Below are 21,906 nucleotides of genomic sequence, written 5' to 3'. Positions count from 1 at the left end.
AACCTCCGCGTTCCAGCCAGACCTCGTGTGGTAGGAGAATGGCAGTGCACCTATGGCGAGCGACGGGCCCTAAAGCTGTGACCTCTGTGACCCTCGCCGGCTGCGAGCCTGCGGCCTCGGGTCGTACCAAGTAGAAGGGTAAACGCAGGGGTGGTGGTGGTCGTGGTGCCTCCACCTCCCCCGCCCCCTTCACTCCTCGGCGGCCTGGCTCTGGCCGAAGGGCACGGCGACGGCGTGCTCCTGGGCCAGGGCGGCCAGCTCCTTGAGGAACTCGCAGAACACCACGGCGCAGTAGACGGCGTTCTTCACCCGCAGCGCCTCCGCCTGCCGCTCCAGGCTCGAGGCCCCGCCCCCGCCGCCGCCGCCGCCGATGCTGGGCCCGCCTCCGGAGCCGCCGCGGAACAGGGCGCTGTGCAGTGACTGGCCGCCGTCGCGCACGTGCGCCAGGGCCAGCTGGGCGGCGTGGCGCGCCCGCGTGGGGCTGTTGGTGTGGCGCAGGATCAGGTCGCCCAGCGACGGCTTGCGGCTCTTCACTGCAGCGGGACAGGAAGAGACAAACCCAGAAGGGGTCAGAACAAACGACACGGCGAGTTGTTGCCTTTGTGGAGATTTTAACGACATGCAATTCAACGTGACAATTATCTTAGGAGAGTGACTCATTTATGATTCCCTGGACGTTGGACGTCTGGACTTAAGTGGTCCACTCAAGGCAAGGCAATTTTATTTATATAGCCCTTTTCATACACGAGGTAGACTCATAAGTGCTTCCCATACAATCAAATGAAATAATAAAATAGATTAAGGTCAACAAAGGCAAGGTAAAAAATTGCATACAATCAAATTAATAAATAAAATAAAATAGCAAAGTTAAGAAATTCATTGTAGAAAGTTCAATGTATTTTAGATTTAGCAGAAAGCTACAGCAAACACAAAAGTCTTCAGTCTTGTTTTAAAGGGGTCAGAGTTAGGGTAAGTCTTAAATACTCAGGGAGTTTATTCCAGGTATTTGTTGCATAGTATTTAAATCAAAATCATAATCATCATCCACTCATGATAGGATGATTGGCCATGCCGCTGTTTTCCCTTGGAGGCGAATGCAGAATCCTTATTTAGCGCTGACCCTGATTTTCCACCTTGACGCTGCGCTCAGAGCTCCCCCAGTTACAACTGTGACCCGCTGAATGATGGCCTCTGGAATGAATCCCGTCCAGTCAGATTACAGCTTTGTTAGCCAAATGATTTTCTTCATTTCTATACTTAAATACATGTTTATATGATTCGCCAGCCGCTTGGCTCGATGTGTTGACCGCTTTGGTCCATGGAATGTGATGAAACCGGCCAATGGGCTGCCTTTGTTTGAGAACCAGGGAGTGGTTGGGAGAGCTTCCGTTAGGGTCCGATCCAGGCCTCGAGTCACAATGAGCTGACTTTGGCAGTGTCCTGCGGTTGCTCTCACACTCATTAGTGGGTGCAGTATGGGCCCAGATGGTCCAACAACACCCCCTCCCCAACTCACCTGCATAGTAATTTTTCTCTGCCACCATCAAAGGCTGACAAGCTTCAGGGCCAAGAAGGTTTATATTTACATGCTTGATTTATAATCTGTTTTTTAAACATCCGTGTGTGTGTGTGTGTGTGTGTGTGTGTGTGTGTGTGTGTGTGTGTGTGTGTGTGTGTGTGTGTGTGTGTGTGTGTGTGTGTGTGTGTGTGTGTGTGTGGTTGCTCTCACCCAGTGAATCTGAGCGTCGCAGGGTGGGCACTGCCGTGGGCGACTCGGTCCAGTCCACCTTCCCCCGGGCGGCCAGGTACCGCTGGGCCTTCCTCAGCATGGCGGGGAAGTCCTCGTGGGACGCCGCAAACGCCTCGATCCGGTTCTTGACCGAACCAAGGACCTGGAGGAGTTATTTTTTTTTATGGGTTTGAAAGCGAAGTCTGTTTTTTGCACCTCAACCCAAACTTTGAGGTGCAAATGTGTCCCTGTCTCGTCAATGGACTGCCTCGGGATGCAACGAGGTTGGAATATGGCAGAGATAAAGCTATTACCTGTCTGTTCTGGGCTCAAGAGGGCAGCCCAGAGAGAACAGTGCACCAAGGACAAGGTGTTCTTTAAGTGGGTCAGATTCCCAATAGCTTATAATACAACACTACTGAAAGAGGAGCAGCATGCACCTCTAAACCAATCACACTGATCTGCAAAGTGAAACAGAATATGAACTCGCAAGATCGAGATAGCTTCACAAAGCTACTGTGACATTCTTCTACTGTACATTCAACTCCGGACCATAGGTTTGGTGCAAGCAGCAGATCACAATTAGTATCAAGTAGAAGAATGTCACAGTAGCTTTGTGAAACTATCTCGATCACGCGAGTTCATATTCCGTTTCTCTTTGCAGATCAGTCTGGTCTTGATACCAGTCAAATGTATTCCAAAAATGTAATTTGGCTAGAAACAATAGGTGGTCGGGGAGTGAGTTTAACTCCTGACTAACAAGCAGTGCCACATTTTTCCAAACAAGAACACAAAACTACGAAGGCAACAAAGGAAAGTGCATCTATCTACGGAGCAATCAAACAGTTTATTTTTCTCTTCTAAAGATGAATGCTTTACTCATGAAGATACAGGAAGGTATGGGAGAAAGGGAGAGCGAATGACCACGGGCAGGAATCGAACCCGGGTTTCGGCCGTAAGGACCGGGCCTTAATGGCTCGCGCCCTACCCGGTGAGCCACACTGTACAAAAAATACCCTGAAATACACTGAATAAAGACGTTAAAAGATGAACTGAAATCTGCACGGAAGGCATTTCTCAGATTAAAAAACGCCTCTTTTTTCAACTTTTAGTTGAAAAGAGAGGCCGGGGGGGGGGGGGGGGGATACCTGGAGGAGGGACTTGACGCTGGGCTGGAAGACCATGTTGGTGTTGAGCAGGAAGGAGCGGAGCAGCGGCTGCGGGTAGCAGGCCAACTGGGCCACGATGCCCGTCAGCAGGATGTTGACATACAGGGAGTTCTGGACCATGTTCTCCAGCTTGGCAAACAGGACCACCATGAACGGGCCTGGCAGACGGAAGCACAGTGTGGGCGAGATGACAGATTACGTTACAACAACAGGTGTGTTGGCGGGTGTAAAACTAGCTTTTTTTTTTGTTAACGCTGATGAACAGAGCCAACGTTGTAGGGCTGCAACGATTTCGGTTATTATTCGTAGAGTCCATCCGACAGAGAAATGTATTCGATCTAATTGTGATAATTGATTCATTGTTTAGGTTATTTATCCAGTACAAATACCCAAACATTTTTGATTGATGCTTCTTTGATTCAAGTATTTGGTCAGGATCATCGTTTTTTTGCATACTTACATTATATTGCCAAGGAAGCCATGTGCCCCCATAAGACAGATAATTTGTAGTCTGGGAATTTTTTAAATGGTATTCGCACTATCCCGGACTTTTTGATCTTAAATGATGAATGGATTAACAGACTGAGAATAATTGTCTGTTGTAGCCATATCATATCATAGCTTGTTGTGTAGGTAGTTATCCTATACATTACAAATACTGGGACTGAAATACAGTCTAATTAAAAGATAAAAGCAACAACGCTGGTCTCCTTCTTACACTTTCTCCATCTTGCAATTGGCAAACAGACAAATGTATTTTTGGAACAATGGAAGTAGATGTCCATTGTTGTCCAATACTAAGTATCAGATCCCAGAGGAGTCCTTTTAGTTTGGCCAGCAGAAGACACTCATTTCGGAAATGTTTCGTAAGCAATTGTGTTTAAGCCATCATGGTATTTTCAAACAGTAATGACTAATGGTTGAATTGGTCTTGAGAATACTGTTCTTTAGGTGGGATACTGTAAGACTAGACAGACATTTAAACATCAAAGTTCAGGACAGATATTTAACTGTAGCAACAGTTTATTTAATTAGGTCTTCCCTTAAAGTGATGATCCTAGGATATTTCTATTTAGTTGTCATAGCGACACCTTTGGGCTAAGCGACATTGTTCCCAGGGATACAAACTCTGTCACCATGCACCAACCAGCAGATCTTAACATTCATAATGCTACAAACCCGAGTTCTTTCATCAGTGGACCATAGGTTTAGTCACCAGTCACATGCATCGATTAACATGAAAATCTTCCAGATGAACATTTTAATGGTAGATTAAAAATTGCACATTTTAGTTATAATGGATCTCCTACAAAACGACATTCCATCACTGCCCCGCCAAGTTGAAAACTTCATAAGACAACATATCAGTGTTCCCGAGTTCACCACATTCTCACCTGTGTAGGGCTGGCTGGCAGGCTGACCCAGAGGTCTGGCAGGGCTGCTCACCACAGAGCCAAGCACCCTGACCTCGCCTCCACTCCCCAGGGTAGTCTGATCCGTCTCCGGGGGTCCGGACAGCAGAGGGCCTCCCTCCTCCTCCTCGTCCTCGTCCTCCACCTCCTCCTCGTCCACTTCCTGCTGTTGCCTTGAGGCCGGAGGGCGTCTGTCGTCGTCCGGCGCCGCGTCTCGGCTGCGCGCCCTCACCCGGGCCTCCAGCTCGCTGAGCTCCAGGTTGAAGGCCTCGATGCTGATGCCCTGGCCGTTGGAGTCCCCGGGCAGCAGCTGGTCCGCCGGCGCCTGCTGCAGCAGCTCCTCCATCAGGCTCTCCACCGACTGCGGCCTGGGGTCCTGGGGGGGCGGCTCGGGGAGGCGCGACGCGGCACCGGTTGGGTCGGCGCCGTCGACGTCCGCCGCCGCCGATGATGGTGGGGTGCGGGAGCTCTGGGCCGGGCGGGGCTTGGCCCGTGGCGCCGCCGCCGCCGCTTCGTCCTCGCTCAGGTGGCCGTTGTCCTGACGGTGTCGGGGTGGGGGCGTGGCCGCCGGGCAGCGGGCGAGGAGGGAGGCGGAGCTGTTCTGGGTGGAGCCCTCGTCCGAATGCTGCTGCTGCTGCTGCTGTAGAGGAGGCTCCCCAAAGTCCCGCTTGACCTTCTTGACCTCCATCCCCCTGTCCCGGCTGTCTGACGAGAAGCACCCTTCCTCCGCCGGCGCCAGGGTGCCATTGGACAGCGCCGCGGGGTGGGACGACGACGAGGATGTCGACGACGGCGGCGGGCGGCGAGGGGCCGAAGAGGAGGAGGAGGAGGAGGAGGAGGCGGGGCGGGGGATGGCGGCCTGAGAGTCACGGGCCGCGGCGGGCGCCTCGGCGGGCAGGAAGAGCGGCGGCACGGCGCTGGCGAGCGGCTCCTCCCGCTGCAGGCTGCGCTTCTTGGAGCGCGGCGTGAGGCTGATGCAGTGGTTCTTGCCGATGGTCACGTCCCACTCGCCGCTGTCCCGCTCCGAGCTGCTCCACTCCGAGCGCGCCGCCGCCACGACCGCCGCCCTCTGCTGGCCGGGGGGTTCGCCGCCGCCGCCAGCTCCGCCCCCCTGCTGGAACGAGAAGTGCTCGTGGGAAACGGCCATGGAGGGGTTGCAAGCCGTCAGCGGCGGCAGCAGCGGTGGGGGCGGGGCGGCGCCGGGCGCCGGGTTCTCGCCGTCGTAGGGCGCCGACCAGTCGCGGCAGGCCCAGGAGCAGAGCTCGATGCCCCGCCGGGCGTCGCGCAGGTAGTCCAGGTAGCCCGACTCCCAGTCCAGGCAGTCCACCGACACCTGCTGCTGCTGCTGCTGCTGCTGGTGCATGGGGCTGTCCGGGCTGTCGGGCGGGCCACCGCCGCCGCCGCCCCGCGGAGACGAGGGCACCACCTCCGCGTTGGTCGGGGTCGGCAAGGCCCCTCCCGACACCCCCCCGCTGCTCTGCTGGCGGATGAAGAGCGCGAGGCGGGACGGGGTGCTGGGCCGCGGCTGGACGGGGGACCCCGCGCTGGGGCTGCTGAGCGCTGAGGAGAACACGGAGGAACGAACTACATCATCAGGAAACCATTATCACAATTATTTTGGTCAATATTGAAACCACGATTATTCAAATGATTTTCTTTTTGTTTTTAAACACAATGCATATATTCAGCATTTCTCTCAAAAAAACACTTTGTACCTGGGTACTTTGAAAATAGGAAAAAATAAACCCAACTTTCAAACCGAAAATAATGTACAGATATCTACTTGTTCTGCAATTTCTAGGAAACAATTAATGAATAAAATAAATATACTAAGTAAAAAATGTATTATGTTAGTTTGGAGATCGTTTGACCCAAAAATCTAAATTACATTAATTGCACAACCCGACTTCAATGTGATTCACGTGTTCTGGCCCCGAGTCCGTTGTTATAGTAACAGTAACAGAGGACAAGGAACCAAGAGGTATGAACTAGGGTATCTGATCTCAGGCAGCACTGAGAGCCACCCCCGGATGTCTCTGTGTGTGTTCATTTCCTGAAACAGCATTTTCGGGCCTCTTCCACTGGCTTACTTTTCCCCCAGAACGCAACGTCGTCCTCCCGTTCACCAGGGGGCGCTGCACTCAGCCGGCAGCATTCGGGGATGAGGGACAGGAACTTGTCCGCACACTTGCCGTACACGTCGGCCTCTCGGACAGCCCGGCGCTGACTCAGCATGACGTGGGTGCAGGGCAGTAGATACCTGGGGGGGGGAGGATACAACAATGGGACACCTGGTATAACCTTCAGTCGGACATTGGTCTCTTTGAGGATCTGCTTCCAGTAGAGCATCGTTTTTACATTTTCAATACCGAGGTGCTTCCTCTTTTGGTACTTTACGTTGAGTGTTACATCTTTATTTAAAGCCGTTGTCGGTAAGACTCGAGATTTGCAAAGAGAGAAGCAGTAAAAAAGCAGAAGAGAGCTCGGTTCTAAAAAACGAAACAACCAAATCAACTTCTTGCTTGTCGAGGCACCTGTCAATCACCTGTGATGGCAGTGACAAGGCAAGGGTCAGCAATTCCTCAGAGTGGGAGCCCAGCCCTGCCACTAGTTTGTCTGCGGGGGTAACAGAATGCCAGGTGGGTCGGGGATTACCTGAGAACCAGCTGCAGCATGAGGTCTTCACAGTTGAGGGAGAGGAGGGTCCTGAAGAGGCTCAGGGACACCATGCAGAGCTGTGGGACACAACCACGTTACTATTGTTACCTTGCATGCAAATCGCAACACATAACAAGTAATAAAATGCAAAAGTAGTTTGGGCAACCCAAAATAGGATGGGACGCGTCTCGAGTCTTCTCAAATGTGTCATGAAATGTTTTTATGAACCTTCTTGTACAAGGTCCTGGAACAAAATATAAAGAAAGCCTTCGTGTATCAAATCTAGCCACTTAATATAGTAGTTGCACTGTGTGTTTTGTATTTGCTCTGCTGGTAGAAATTTGTGTGAACTGTCCACAGCCATCGGGCAACAACGTTGACGCCCGAGAAGACAAAACACACCCACCCATCCACACACAGGCCCTCAACACACTCCCACTCACCCTCGAATTGCTGCTGATGCGCGTGAGCAGGGTGTCCAAGATGGTGTCGTTGTCGTGGCGATGCATCAGGATGAAGCGCAGGAAGGTCTTCAGCAGGGCCTTCTCTGTGATGCTGCGCAGGAACAGCTCAAGGTAGGCCGTGCTGGCGATCATCTCATCCACAGACGACTGGACGCCGGGGAGGAGAAACGGAACCAACAGGAACGGTCAACGAAGGGTAGAGATGGATGTGAATGAATGCCGTGTCTAAACCAATGCTATGTGCGTGGAAAGGAAACCAGTATAATCGGTTTAGTATGACGTGATTACATGGATGAAGGATGTGTGTCGGCCATCAGAATTTGATCTGCCATGGTGTGGGTCATTCGAGGACGCTTCGATTGTGTCATCGATGCTATTTGCAGTTGGAATGTACTAGTCACCTGGCAGACTTAATCTTAATAAGTAATCATTTTAAACAGGAAATTAGATGCAAATGACTTGTTGGCCTCAAGTTGGCCTTAAATGGCATCCTCGGTATGTTGCGTTTTGCAAGAATTAAATGACTCATGCTGCACATACTTTGGCATCATATGGGTGGCAGGCTCAGCCTTAACCGTCGACCACTTCCTGCCCCAGGGCTTTCTCGAAGCACCCTAATGTTTAATAGAAAGTCGCCGCGATGCACCTTTGTTAAGGGGCGTGGCCTTCGTAGTCTCTGCTTTGCCTTAATAGGGCATAAACAGCAGGTCACGCACTCTGCGTGAGGAGGAGGAGAAATATGTACAGTGCATGAGGTCAATGAATACGTCGTCGTGTTCATGCTCAGATGCGGTGACAACCAAACCAGGCTTAAGTGATGACCTGACCCCACCTCCCACTCGGAGGTTGGGACAACCTCCAGAACCGCTAGTCCAGACCACCGCCCCCCCAACCTCTCCTCACCTTGTGCAACGCGGGGCCCACCACAGGCACCAGGAAGCCGTTGTGCAGGTAGTCCAGCAGCTGGGAGCTGACCAGTGGGTGGGACACCTGCACCACCGCGTTGCAGAACTCCAGGGAGTTCATGAAGAGCACTAGGGACGACACGCCCATCCAGTCCTCGCGGCGCAGCGCATGCCAGTCGTCGCCGCGCACCTCGATCTTCCTGGGGAGGGAGGAGTAGAGGGCGCTGAGGCCCGTGGCCAGCACCTGGGGGACGGATGGAAAACAAGGCCGGTCAATCGGGGCTGGGGGGGAGGTTATCCGGTCAACGGTTGGGGAGACGTGACGGTTTAGTCCTCATGAGCTTTTTGGGGCCGGTCGTTGTTGGCGACTGCAGAGGGGCCGTAGTCTTGTACAACCATACCTGTATGTACATAGTATGTAGATACTAGCTACTTTCAGACATTTGTGAAAGTCCTGATATTCTCCTGATATTCTCCTGATGGGCCGAATGTCTGAACAATGTATCCTGACATTTGCATTGAAATTCTCCTGAAAAAATTCTAATAGACATTCAGGTACATGGTGTTTTGATCGGGAACAGATCAAAACAAGGCCTTTGGCTTTTCAGCCTAAGGGGAATACATCCCAGCATGCGTTAATGGTGGTAATGGTGGAAAAATTGTCTTTAACAGGCCGGGCATCATCAATGAGCTGAAGAGATGAGCTGAATAACACACCAAGGCACACCCCCCGAATACACTGACAGGAGTGCTCCGACCTGGGGGAACTGAAAGGGAGGAGGGCGTGATAGATCAAAGCATCCTCTTGATGAGAAGCAACACCTCACTCACTAGAACCCCCCCCCCCACCCCTACCAACCGCATCACCACTCGACTCAGTATCCATCCCGGCAACACATTATGTAGAAAGGAGACAGATACCGCACACAGACACACACATAATAGATGGGTAGAAGGATACATCACAACTAATATTTTTCAGTGGTAGTGAGAATGTGCTGTGGGCTGAGTGGACAGGACGGGACAGGACGGGGGGAGGGGGGGTATGGAGGGAGGAGTAAATAGAGCGAGAAGGATGTTGCTAGCGAGAAGAGGAGCGATGCTCTCGCAATAGGAGGCAGCTGTGGCCCTAGTGTTTGGTGCTTTGGCACCTCCACTGGTCCTTCTGCCCGTTAAGTAGGTCAGACCGACACTCATACATTATTCAGCGTACGTGAGGGTGTGTGTGTTTGTGTGCGAATGTGTTGCGAGGGCGCATTGGCAACGAGCGAACGAGGAGATATACAGTACAGGTAGAGGGGGCAGGGTGGGAAGAAAGAAATTTCAGGCAAAAATCATACGCGTGATACACAAAGCCATGGCAGGCGGCCAGTATCTTAGCTTTTTGTCAGTTTGATATATACTATTGTTTCCTTGGTTGAAGTCGTGCAGCAGTCCAAAGAAGCCAGAGTATGTATTTTGGAGTAGGGCTAGCCTAGCGTTCGACAAACTACAGCACACATTGGTTTTGGTTGGTCCTTTGCAATCTTTACCCATGAACCACAACCTCCTCAGAATATGCACATCACAGAGGACCTCACATGGTTCAGAAGGTCGGCCTATTCAGCCACCACTGCCTGCACACTAGAAAATTCAGTCAATGTTCTTTAACAGTTTTCTATTGTATATTTAATGTTTGATATGTATTTAACTAATTATACAATATATTTTATTTACTTTGTAGTGTGACTGCGGCTACTTTTCTTTTTTTTTACACTTTGTGTGCATCTTTTAAATGAACCACCCAGTTCATTTAAAAGATGAACAATCCAAAACAGTTACCCAGTTTTGGATTGTGCATTTAACCGACTAAACGTTGGTTTAAATACACAATCCAAGCCTGGGTCAAGATGACATTTAAGGTTGTTTTAAAGATAAAATGAGATAAGAGTTTTTGAAATGTTATTAGAAAATGTGAGCAAAATATCTGCAAACATAAAGTCGAACATTAAGTACATCTGAGAGGAGATTCGTATCTAGCTGGATGCACACACACACACACACACACACACACACACACACACACACACACACACACACACACACACACACACACACACACACACACACACACACACACACACACACTTCCCTTTTGTTCATTATCAGCTGCGATCAGTGCTGCATCAGCCTGTGTAAGCAACATAAACATACACCACACTCGCATAAGAAAAGTCTCACGAAACCTGTTGTTGAAACCATGGCCTGATTAGATTAGCACTGCAAGTCATTTCATTGCTGTTGGACATTTGCACAATTTGTCGTTTCGCTGAGTTCCAGTGATGAGACTAACTAATGAATCCCATCTGTAGTGGATTTCGATCCAAGTTGAACTTGGATGAAATTTAAATGTGATGCCAACTGTCGCCCAGGGCCAGATCAAAGTTCCTAATGATGCCAAGTTGTCAATGAGGTAAACAAAGCCTCCATCGCCTATTGGTATTGTTAAGGCAACTCATTTTCAGTTATTTTCAACACAAGAGCTTTACTTACAATGTCAACACTTTACAATTAACTTGTCTGCGGTTGTTGTCATTAAATCACATGAATATACCTATGTATCCAGAACTGCTAATGTTTATATTATTTTTGTCTGTATTTATTTTGTCTGTTCGTAAGTTAATACCCTCAAAGTGACAAATCAAGAACTTGAACTATACCTACGCCACTCAAGAAAACAACAACTAACATGGAGAGAGACAAAGACAAAAAATGGGCAGGAAATGAATAAGTGGAGGGATCAAGCCTGAACTCCCCAGTTCAGGATTTCCTGGCATCACACAGGGTTGTAACGAGTCGTCAACACCAAAGACCAAGGACACCATTTCCGCTATGCTCACGTCGGATCCGGCAGTCCTACTAGGGATTAAGCTTTCAGAAGGGGATTTTAATACATGGATTTCTACAGTGGCCAGTCCACAAAGCTGTTGACTTGAAAGCTTTAGAGCTATTTTCCAAGAATGTGGGTGTTCCGATATGATGTTTTATAATGTTGTTTACTAGTGCTGTCCGAGTCCGAGTTTGCCATTAGCGCTCACAGAAAACACGCAAACATGAAGCGAAAGAACTTAAACCGGTCACCCAGATTCGAGCTGGTCTTCGGATGATTACAAGCCGTTGTGATGTCAGAAGAGGCCGATTTTCGAAACGGCTTGTAATGGCTAATCACACTCATACCTGGTGGTACAATATGTCACCTTTAAGTCAGATATGCGAGCGTACCGCTGAGGCAACACATCCGAACCTGCCCCAAAACCACCTCCCTGCCCTCCCTGCCCTCCCCCATCCACTGACCGGGCAGAAGTAGGAGTTCTCGGCGATGTAGCGCGCCACGGCCTGGTGGCTGGCCGAGGCCGCCATGACCAGCAGCAGGGCGTCACGCGCCTGCTGGCCCATGGCGCCGTCGCGGTGGATGAAGGGCACCAGCAGGGAGAAGATCAGCAGGTTGGCCGGGCCCTGCTGGATGGGCGCCGCCCGGAAGAGCATCTCCAGCACCACGGGCTGCCGGGCCATGGTCACACACACCTGGTTGGGGGGGGGGGGGGGGGGGGGGGGAGGACTTGGTTAGGGAAACGGCAGAGTTTAAACTCGCTAGTGTGCTAACCACGTAGGTTAACAGATTCTGCGACCCAGTTTCAATTTCCACCTCTGGTCCTCCTATTCTACTTTGCATTCCCTCCCTTCTTCAGCCCAATTTCATGTCTCTCTTCATTGTCCTGTCTCCCTTCACTGTACTGTCTGTCTCTCTTCACTGTCCTGCCCTCTTCACTGTCCTGTCTGTCTCTCTTCACTGTCCTGTCTGTCTCTCTTCACTGTTCTGTCCCTCTTCACTGTTCTGTCTGTCTCTCTTCACTGCTCTGTCCCTCTTCACTGTCCTGCCTCTCTTTACTGTTCTGTCTCTCTTCACTGTCCTGTCTCTCTTCACTGTCCTGTCTCTCTTTACTGTTCTGTCTCTCTTCACTGTCCTGTCTCTCTTTACTGTTCTGTCTCTCTTCACTGTCCTGTCTCTCTTTACTGTTCTGTCTTTCTTCACTGTCCTGTCACTCTTCACTGTCCTGTCTCTCTTTACTGTTCTGTCTCTCTTCACTGTCCTGTCACTCTTTACTGTTCTGTCTCTCTTCACTGTCCTGTCTCTCTTTACTGTTCTGTCTTTCTTCACTGTTCTGTCTCTCTTCACTGTCCTGTCTCTCTTTACTGTTCTGTCTCTCTTCACTGTCCTGTCACTCTTCACTGTGTGGGTAGCGTAGAGATTGTAGAGGGTCCTGAAGCTCTGTGGCCCTGATGGTTACAGGAGGACTTGATGTTACTTTATAGGCAATGCATAAATAATAAAAATAAATATATTTCACAATGCATTTGCATTCACTTTCATTTACTTTAAAGATTGGTATATTTTTAATGACTGCAGGCTACTGTCTGTACTGTCTGTGTGCGTGTGTGTCCGTCCTGTCCATCAGGGTCCCCTACCTGATTGAGCAGGAGCACGAGGCTGTTCTCCAGGGCGGGGGGGCAGCCCAGCTGGGGGTCGGCGCAGGCCCCCAGCAGGCCCAGCAGCGGCTGCAGCACGGCCATGTGCTGCAGCAGCGGCTGCTGGGACTGGCCGATCAGCATCTCAAACAGCTTCAGCAGCGCCCCCTGGCTGTCGGGGTCCAGGCCGCGCCGCAGGTGCCACTGCACCAGCCGCTCCAGGATGCCCTCCGTGACCACCAGCTCCAGGATGGGGCCCGGGGCCGGGGGGCCCCCCGCCCCGCCACTGTCGGGGCCGTCCCGGGGCCGCTCCTCGGCCAGCAGGCACAGCATTTGGTCGGTGTGGTTCCTCACCGCCGCCAGGTCGTCGCTGGACGACGAGGGCTCGCGCTGCTCCACCACCCAGGACACCTGAGGAGGAGAGGGGGGGGGGGGGGCAGAGGAAGAGAGCGCCGTGAGAAACCGCCCGCATGCCTGGAGAAGCTAGGCGTTTCAGTTTAGTGAGTCATTCTTTTTTTGGCTTCACAGAGGTGGAAGAAGAAGGCAGATAATCTGTTCCACGGCCTGCAAGTTTACACAGGATTGGTTGTGCAACTTAATACCATAAGCTACGCGGGGGGGAAATAAAAGAAGACTTGGAAAACGTTGGCAGGTTGGGTCGGTTGATGGAATAATTCTTCTGTGTAGCGGTATGCGGTGCCTCATGTCAAATACTACTAAGGTGAGAGCACGGCCTACGACAGAGCCAGGCCGCCTTCGGTTGGATAGCCACGCGGTACGCAGACACACCTACTCGTAACATAATGCCATCTTCTAATGCACTCACAATCGAGTGGAAAGTGCATCCCCTCCCACCTCCGTGTCTCTCTCTGACACACAAGAGTAGAAGTAATCGATAACATGGCAAACCCTGAAAGCATGCATCAGAGTAGCCCGCCGCTTCGGTCCAGTCCGGAGACTCTGAGCATTGATTTTCGACAGGCCGATAGCAGGGAATGTAGCCAGATGCCATTAGGGCAGTTTGAATCAGCTACATGCTCTGCAGTTATGAGACCGGCCCGAAACAGCCCTTTAGGGGAAGCAGTATACTTTTCAATCATTACTGAACAAACCCTGCTTCATAAGTGAAGAATAATGACCTTCAAATTCCTTTTTAATAGATGATGTTGATCCGTCCATTTATTTGTGTTTTTTATTAATGATTTTGTCAAATCAAAGAATCGATGAATGCGAATCCGAATCAATTCATTGCTTCGTCATCATAGCGTGCGTGTGCATGTGTGTGCGCGTGTCCATCTTCACCTGTCTCCAGTGGTTCTCAAACACCATGAGGCAGGTCTCGGGGTCGGCTGTGCAGGGGCCGGCGGGGGCCGCGCTCCGACCCGACCGACCGGCGGGCCCCCGGGGGTTCAGGCGGCTCAGCCAGCTCATGCTGGACGGAGCCTGCAGGGCTGGGGGTGGGGGATGGGGTGGGTGGGGCGGGTTGGTGGAGGAGTAGGTCGGAAGGCCTGTGAAGGCGTGTTGAAGGCCAAGTCCAAAATAGGGCGCTCACGTGTATGGAAGGGGCCCCCAAAGATAGAGGAACAGAGGGGGGTGGAAGGGGGTCCAGAGAAGGATATAAGGGAGAAGGAGGAAGGAAAGGAGACAGGAGGAAAAGGGAGGGAGAGAGAGGTAGGGGAGGAAGGAAGGAGGGAGGGGGGGGGGGAGGAGGAGGGACAGTTATCTATCAACCAGGAGAAGGTAAATACAGAGACCGGTAGAGAGAGGAGTAGGGGGAGGGGGAGGGATGGGGTGAGAGGTTAAGGATGGACCGATTCTTCCTTGTTGTTGGGAGAGGCCGGTGAACGACTGGCAGCAGGGAGGTTTTGGCTTAGGAGGTCTAAAGGTCAGCTTGGGAGGTGGTTGTGGTCCACTCCCCAGCAGGGGGGGGGGGGGGGGGGAGGGGGGGTCAGCTCAACTCTGCAGATCCTGTCATCCAGTCTGAAGGCGACACCACTCCATAGAGGCGGCCGGACGGAGCCACTCTACTCTGTGGGAGGGAAAGAGCAAAAGAAGGGTAATCATTAACAACTTAACATGAGTACGTGTCGTGTCGTGTCACCTGCACTGAGGTGTCCTTGTCCACAACGCCAATGAACATGCAAAGAAACAGATTAGAGCAGGGTTTCGGCTAGCCCTTATTTGGCTGGCAAATGTGTCTGATGCGATTATATTATGATATGCGTCATGAAATTTGAATTCAAGCATTCAGAAAACCTTCCAAGGATGGACTAACAAACCCTTATCGGTCAAAACGTTTTCTTTTTTTTTCCCCTAACATTTCCACACCTTCTCTCTGGAGTCCAGAAATATGACAACAACAACAGCAGCATCAATCCTCCATGACCATGACTATGACCAATAGCTTCCAATTTGTTTACACTGGCATGGTTTGACCGGCAATGTGTTGTTCACCTCAGAGCTCAAAAACCTTGACCAGGAAACCTTGTCCTGAAGGAGAAACAATGTCATATTACATAACAGGCTGCTGGTACCGCTATGATAGCTTCCAAGATATGCACAGTTCGTATCTATACTGTATACGGATGTGAAGAATGGGCAAAACAAGGGACTAAATATCAAAGCCCTTTGGCCTGAGCTGGGCCGCATAAGGTAAGCAATGGGGGCGGTGGTAGCACAGGAGGTAGAGCGGGTTGGCTAGTAACTGCAAGGTGGCTAGTTCACTCCCCGGCTCCTCCTACACCTCACTGTTGAGGAGTGCAAGGCACCTAGCCCTAACTGCTCCCGACAACTGGCTCTCGCCTTGCATGACTGACGCCGCCGTCAGAGTGTGAATGTATGGGTGAATGTTAGGCAATATTGTAAAGCGTTTGGAGTGGAGTGGCCACTGGTGAAAAAGATGCGATTTACCAATGGAGAATGAAGGGTAGCACGAGCAAAGGGAGAAATGACCACTGTGACTGAAGAAAAATGTCAACCATCAATTCAATTAACATCAGATGCTGGATGCAAGATACCATCAGAAACTGACTTTAATTAATGTGTTGGTTTTGCATGGAAAGCTGGTGCAATATGCATTTCGAAATGTATGGGCATTAATGGAAATGTTTTCCTTCATAGCCATTGTGTATGGGGAATATTAACATAAGAAAACAATAACACCGACAGAAAATACAAAGTTGGCACATGATGCCACTATGGAAAAGTTGGTTCAATCTAAAGATATGAAATAAAATGGACAACCAATGAACATAATATAATTGTAGAAAATGGTACGCATAGGCGGTATTATAACTTAATATTCTCCCTTCTATCCCTCCTTTCTTCCTTCCCCAAACACACACATCATACGTATGCTGTGATAAACTGAGGAAACAATGCTCCACAAGAAAACAGCACACCACTCAGCAGGGCAGGGCAACATTTGGACTTGATCAAGAGCCACTGGGAATTGAGTGTGCGTTGTACTGTTTTTGGACAAATGCTGCATCTTTGGCACCCTGTGTGATTATTTCAACATAAAGGTACTGTGGCCAAAATAAACTAAAGATTGTTTTCAGAAGGATTTTTGATTTTTTTGAGGAAGACCGCTGAAGATAGTTTTTTTGGTCAAGGGCAGTTGTCGGTGCCACATACCAGCAAGCCTAGTGCCAGGACTGAGGCTGAAGCAACCATGAGCAATGTTTTCTAACCATAGCCCTGAAAGAGCCCTGGTACAGGACACTAGAGGAAGATGACAGAGAAGCACTCTAATTCCCCAGTACGCCCCACCCTGAACTTCCAGGAAACAACTAGCTAGGAGAAAGAGGGAGGGACGGTTGGTCGGTTATTTTCCAGGAGTCATGTGGGGATCGCTTGGCCTCTCTGACATCAGTTCTGTGTCAATGGGCTGGGGCATTCTTTAAGAAAGCAAACAGCCGTCGGCCAAAACTGAGAACAGAAAATCATAATTGGAAAAATAAATTTAGAAATTAGCTTCACTTTACCCTTTTTTTGCCTCATTACGGAAAGAGAAAACAACAAACTCACTGCACTATGTCCTTGCTATTGTCCAGCTAACTTTCTAAGCTGACTGGAGTCAGGGCTTGAGGAAGAGGCAAACTAGCTCCGCCTTTCAAAGAGCACACTGTTTAACTGGAAAAGGTGCAAAGTCCACCTTCGTAAGACGCACAGAAGTTTTTCTCCCTGGGGCTACACCCATACCGACCGTAATGTAAATGTGTACCAACTATAGTAACGTCAGTCCCGCCAGAGCCAAATTAAACACACATTTCAGTTAAAACACATTTCAACATTTTATGTAGGCTAAATAAAATATATTTATTTACCTTTTTGAATAATTAAAATGCATGAAAGTATCAGCGTTTTCCCTTAAATATGCTGTGATCCTTTTGTCTTGCTCTATATATCCGACATCCGACATTGATCGACTGTTATTGAGTTTCTTTTGATGGCTTAAGTGGACGTAACAAGATGAGATCGGCGCTACTGCAGATATGGTCAACCTGATTAAAGCTGCTTTTTAAATGACTCCCAGTCCCATTCATTGTGTCCATTCTTCTAATATCCAAAATGACAGTCGAGCAACACAATATCGTCCCTTGTAGTCTTGTTTATTTCTATCAATTAGAGTTCGCCTGGTGCTAGCCAGACAGCTTCTTGCGCAAGGCCTAACATTCGATGGCACGGTAACTGTAATCATTCTGCATGGCCACGCACAGACCTGTGCCTAACCCATTCCAGGGGAGTGAGGGCACACTGTGCTAGTCACCTGTTGGGACACAAGGCTGAGTGGTTCACAGTTAAGGCCAGCTACGAAACCTGTGGTGTGGATGCAGGTTAAGTTAGGTCACATATTTGTTTGTTTGTGATAGGCTAGGCTAGGATAGTCGAGTTGAGCCGAGAGTGGAATAAGAACTGCACAATTATTTGCACAAGATAATTTGATAAGATATTAGAATATGTATGCGTCTGGTTTATCACAACTCATATATTTGCCAGTGATCAGTGATCAAATTCTAACGATTTAATGTTCGTTATCTTTGTCAGACAAGCTATGTAAAATCAAAGTGGATTAGTGTACACGAGGTCCGTACTTACTTGACCCGCCACACATAATTGCCATCAGAGCGCAGATCCCAGCTAACGAATGGACTGGAAATGACAAGCAGCGTTCGGAATGTTTGAGTCACGCAAACCAAAATGAAAAAGTCACGGTGGGTCGACTATTATAGGCATGTAGCAGGTCAGTTGCAGACCACCTTGTGCCGAGATAACCGCGGCGGCATATACACCACGTTTGTTTTGTACCACAAAATGGGAGGACAAATCAGAAAATAGGGGCCCGATTAAGTGATGGAGCACAGGATTCTGAAAACTCCCCACAATATGCAGTGTACCGATACTCCTGGCTATACTTAGCCCAGCAACGGATCGGGAGTCAAGAAAGTAGGTTACCCTCATAGGATGCCTTCACAATTTACATGGAAACCGTGGCTTGTAGAGGGAAAAGAAACGGGGCTATGAATTAAACAAGCGACCGTACCTGAACTATAGCTGGTCAGCAGCAGGGTGGACTATTTCTTCATGTTGGCCCTGATGGAGGGAAAGGGAGAGGCATGGCCTCAGTGGATCTTGGGATTTGAGGTAGCCTGGGACCGTTCAAACTAGGATCTGGACATGTACCTGCATGCAACAGATGTGGAAATTGACGCTGTGTAGAAGGGACGTGGTAACACAACATCTTTTACAGAGTTCATTCCAATGATCAGTTTATCTACTTTCTTATCCTTCCCCAAGTGGAGGATTGGTGCATATTAGTGGGGATTAAGGAGCATGTTCATTATTTCACTGCACAATTCTGAGTGGGGAGATTAGAAATACCAGCTCAAAGTGTTAGTAATGGGTTCTCCTGGCAGTGGGAGGACAATGATGGCCAGTTGCCTGGCTGATTTCATCCACACATTTGTTTGATTGCCTTTCGAAAAGAAAAAACCTGTGCACACAACTTTATTTTATAACCCTTGCATGTTTAGCAGTTTAAGTACTTGTGCCTTTGCCTGAGGAGGAATCTGTTTCGGGAGTGTAGTTAATTATTACCTTTAATAGACAACGTTCTTGCAAAGACAATGCAAGGGCTCTTATTTTATCTCTAATGCATTCTTCGGTCTCTAAAACCTATGTGAAGCAGGGTGCATCAATGGATCTCAAATGAGTGGGTATAGCTAGTAAATGCTACAGATATGTGTTGTTTTCACTCAGGCAAAGTTATTTTAGCAGTAATAAACCAAGAAAGCATGTGTAAATGACTGCAGACTGGAGTTTAACAGAGCATCCCTTGTACTGTGATCAGCTTTCAGTTAGCCATGTAAAACCAAACAAACAAAAGCTCTGAAGGAGTGGGAAGCATTGTGCCTTGATTCGGATCTTGAGATGCACTTCTACTCTCTTTAGTCAAACATGTCCTCCACTCTAATGTATGAGGCTCTGGCAAATTGTTCAAGTAAGGCCAAGGTAGCAAGTTAATTGAAGCTAGTATAATCTGCATCCTTGACGCAATCCAAGTGGTTTCCGCTAGGCTTTCTTGTGTGTTCAGCACTACATTTTAAACTCCATTAGTTCCTATAGTTTGTAGGTTGCAGGAATGGTTTCGAGATGCACTGAGCAAATCCAAAGTGAGTGTGATGATTTGGCTTCAAAGCTCAATCTGGTTGAACTTTAGTGGTTGTTGGTCAGGGAAGGTTGAGGTTACAGAAGAGCTTCACATCCCAAGACCAAAACCCCTGGCGCTTACCCAGCCTGTGTACTTCATTAAGAGAACACTACAGAAGAACAGAAGCAGCCAGAAATCCAATAACTGCCCATATGTTTTAATGGAGGGGCAAATTCCTATGATTATGCTTAGATTTAAACCCAGACTCCCCTTATAGATTGAAATGCTTCATTTAATGTAGAGAGAAAGTAGAGTTTCATCTCATTGGATGCTGTTGTAAAAAGTCACAAAACAGGATTGTTATGTATCTGACATAACCTTTGCTCCATAATGTGCCTTCGGAAAAAAAATAAAACTGGTAAATGATTTCCACCCTAGGGGAAAACTTCAGAACCATAAAATGCAGAACAGGTTCCAAGTTCACTTGCAGGTTCCAGCGCCGGCAGCTAACCTGCTTAACCAGGGTATCGTTATGTTTGCAAATAAGTTGGATGAGTGAACTGCAAGTTACATGTCCACACATGTCAATCATCAGATCTAGCATAACTCCATTAGGGGCCATCTGAGAAGCATATGCCCTTTCAATATAAACGGGTCCTTGTTATGACAAAACATTGGCATGCTCTAGTTTGGCACAGCTCTACTTTCTTTCAGCTACGGGAGAAGACCGTTATTCCATTCTCCAGTAAATAAAAGGAAAGCAGAGTGAAAGGACTACAAGCTAATGGAAATTCTCTTTGTAAGGCTTTGATAGTATGCCCTCAGAAAAACAAAGACAATATTGTGTATTTACAGAAGTAGAACCAAGCCCGTATAATGCATTTTCGAAAGTGATGCTATAGTGTATGCATGTACGTACAATATGTATGTAGGCATACATATTGTTGCATGGATGTATGCATATATGGTGTGTATGTACGTATGCTGTGTATGTGTGTTTGTATGTATGTTCTCAGTAATTTAGAATGAGTTGGTGTGAGTACACACATTTGTTACATTAAAAAAGATGATAGAAATTACAAATAATCAGCGGATTTCATTTAGAAAAACCACAACATATTAATGTGTAATACCCAACAATCGTTTACGTGTCACATGATGATGAAAGTCATCAATCCCCGCACTGCATGTACAGTTCAGATGCAACATTCAGATGCATGGCAGCACACATTGCCCCTTACACAGAGCTGTTACAGTAACCATCCAATCCACGATACAGATTTGATGGACGATTTGTTTTGTGATATTGCTTCCAAATACTTCAACTGAAAGCCTTAACGTTATGTCAACTAAGCAAAAACCCGTAGATGTCAACAGTGTGCCCGTTATTCAAACCAGCTCGGCGCTGCTAAAGCCCAAGCTACCAGAGGACTCCCTCACAGGTACAGCTGACCTGGGAACAGCTGCAGTACTTTTCTGCTGTAACGTTGACACAGATCACATGCAGGAGTGTCTTACCTTGAATGCCCACGGGTTCTCAAGTGTCGGGGGTCCTGTCCTGAAGAGGGGTGGAGGGTGTAAATTCCCAAAACCACGGCTTCTAGTTAGCTTCACGCTAATGCGGCTAGTAGCTGGCTGCTTGATAAATCCACCACATCAGCCCAGCGGTCGGACGTTTAACGCGGAGATAAACGGTCGTAGGCAGGCTCGCTATCCGCAGCCGATGCGCTGACAGCAACGACGTAAACAACCACTTCTTCATGAGACATGCCACGCAGTCTTGCGCAAGAGATACACATCTCCTTCAGTGGTTTCCCAGTCACTCTCCCTTTTCCGCAGCCATCTTACTTGGATTCCGCTGTCACACAAACACCCACACGTAGGGGACGCTATGACGCGCTATGTGCACGGATGTGCGAGCCACGGTCGGGCTGCTATGGTGAGTCCGTTGCATAGAGGTGAGGTCCGTAGGAAGAGGCCAATTTGATCATAAGTGAAGGGAAGATGCGTCAATGTGTCATTCATACACAATGAAAGTGTAATCCGAACCATTGAAATCACATCAATAGGTCCACAGAGGAATTACTCTAATCTAGTGAATGATTCCACGTTTGGGACTGGGACAGTAGCTATCAGGCCAGAGTTTAGGCCTAACGTAAAGATACATTTCATCTTCTGGCCGTTTTCCATTTAATCAAATGTTTGAACATTAAAATGTTGAATTGTATGTATTTTATTATGATTTGCCAGTAACAGTTTGAAATAAAAAGGCAAGGCATTAACATCAGAATGAGAATCAGAATTTACTTTATTTACAGAACGTTTAACACATACAAGGACTTGCCTCTGTGTTTGGTGCATAGTATATCACACAGTGTTGTAGGTTACTTATTGCAACTTCAATGTATCGT

At 48.7% G+C, this 21,906-nt stretch overlaps 1 protein-coding gene across 2 annotated transcripts; it reads right to left on the bottom strand.

Moving 5' to 3' along the window:
• fhip1b (FHF complex subunit HOOK interacting protein 1B) lies at positions 1-21,392 on the bottom strand. 2 transcript variants are annotated; one of them, XM_030343575.1, is made up of 13 exons: positions 21,014-21,392; positions 18,389-18,528; positions 14,146-14,872; positions 12,844-13,254; positions 11,671-11,901; positions 8,336-8,581; positions 7,412-7,579; positions 6,966-7,045; positions 6,401-6,570; positions 4,293-5,870; positions 2,878-3,056; positions 1,730-1,892; positions 1-533 (listed from the first exon to the last, which is right to left on the bottom strand). In XM_030343575.1, the coding sequence occupies exons 3-13, from the start codon at positions 14,272-14,274 to the stop codon at positions 190-192; spliced, it is 3,699 nt and encodes a 1,232-aa protein (XP_030199435.1). In that variant the 5' UTR covers positions 14,275-14,872; positions 18,389-18,528; positions 21,014-21,392; the 3' UTR covers positions 1-189. The 2 variants fall into 2 exon arrangements, with proteins under 2 accessions (XP_030199435.1, XP_030199436.1); XM_030343576.1 differs by lacking the exon at positions 18,389-18,528.
• Between the last annotated feature and the right edge of the window lie 514 nt (positions 21,393-21,906).

Source organism: Gadus morhua, chromosome 20 (assembly GCF_902167405.1).
Source record: "Gadus morhua chromosome 20, gadMor3.0, whole genome shotgun sequence".
Taxonomy (NCBI): domain Eukaryota; kingdom Metazoa; phylum Chordata; class Actinopteri; order Gadiformes; family Gadidae; genus Gadus; species Gadus morhua.
This window is presented reverse-complemented; position numbering and strand designations above follow the sequence as displayed.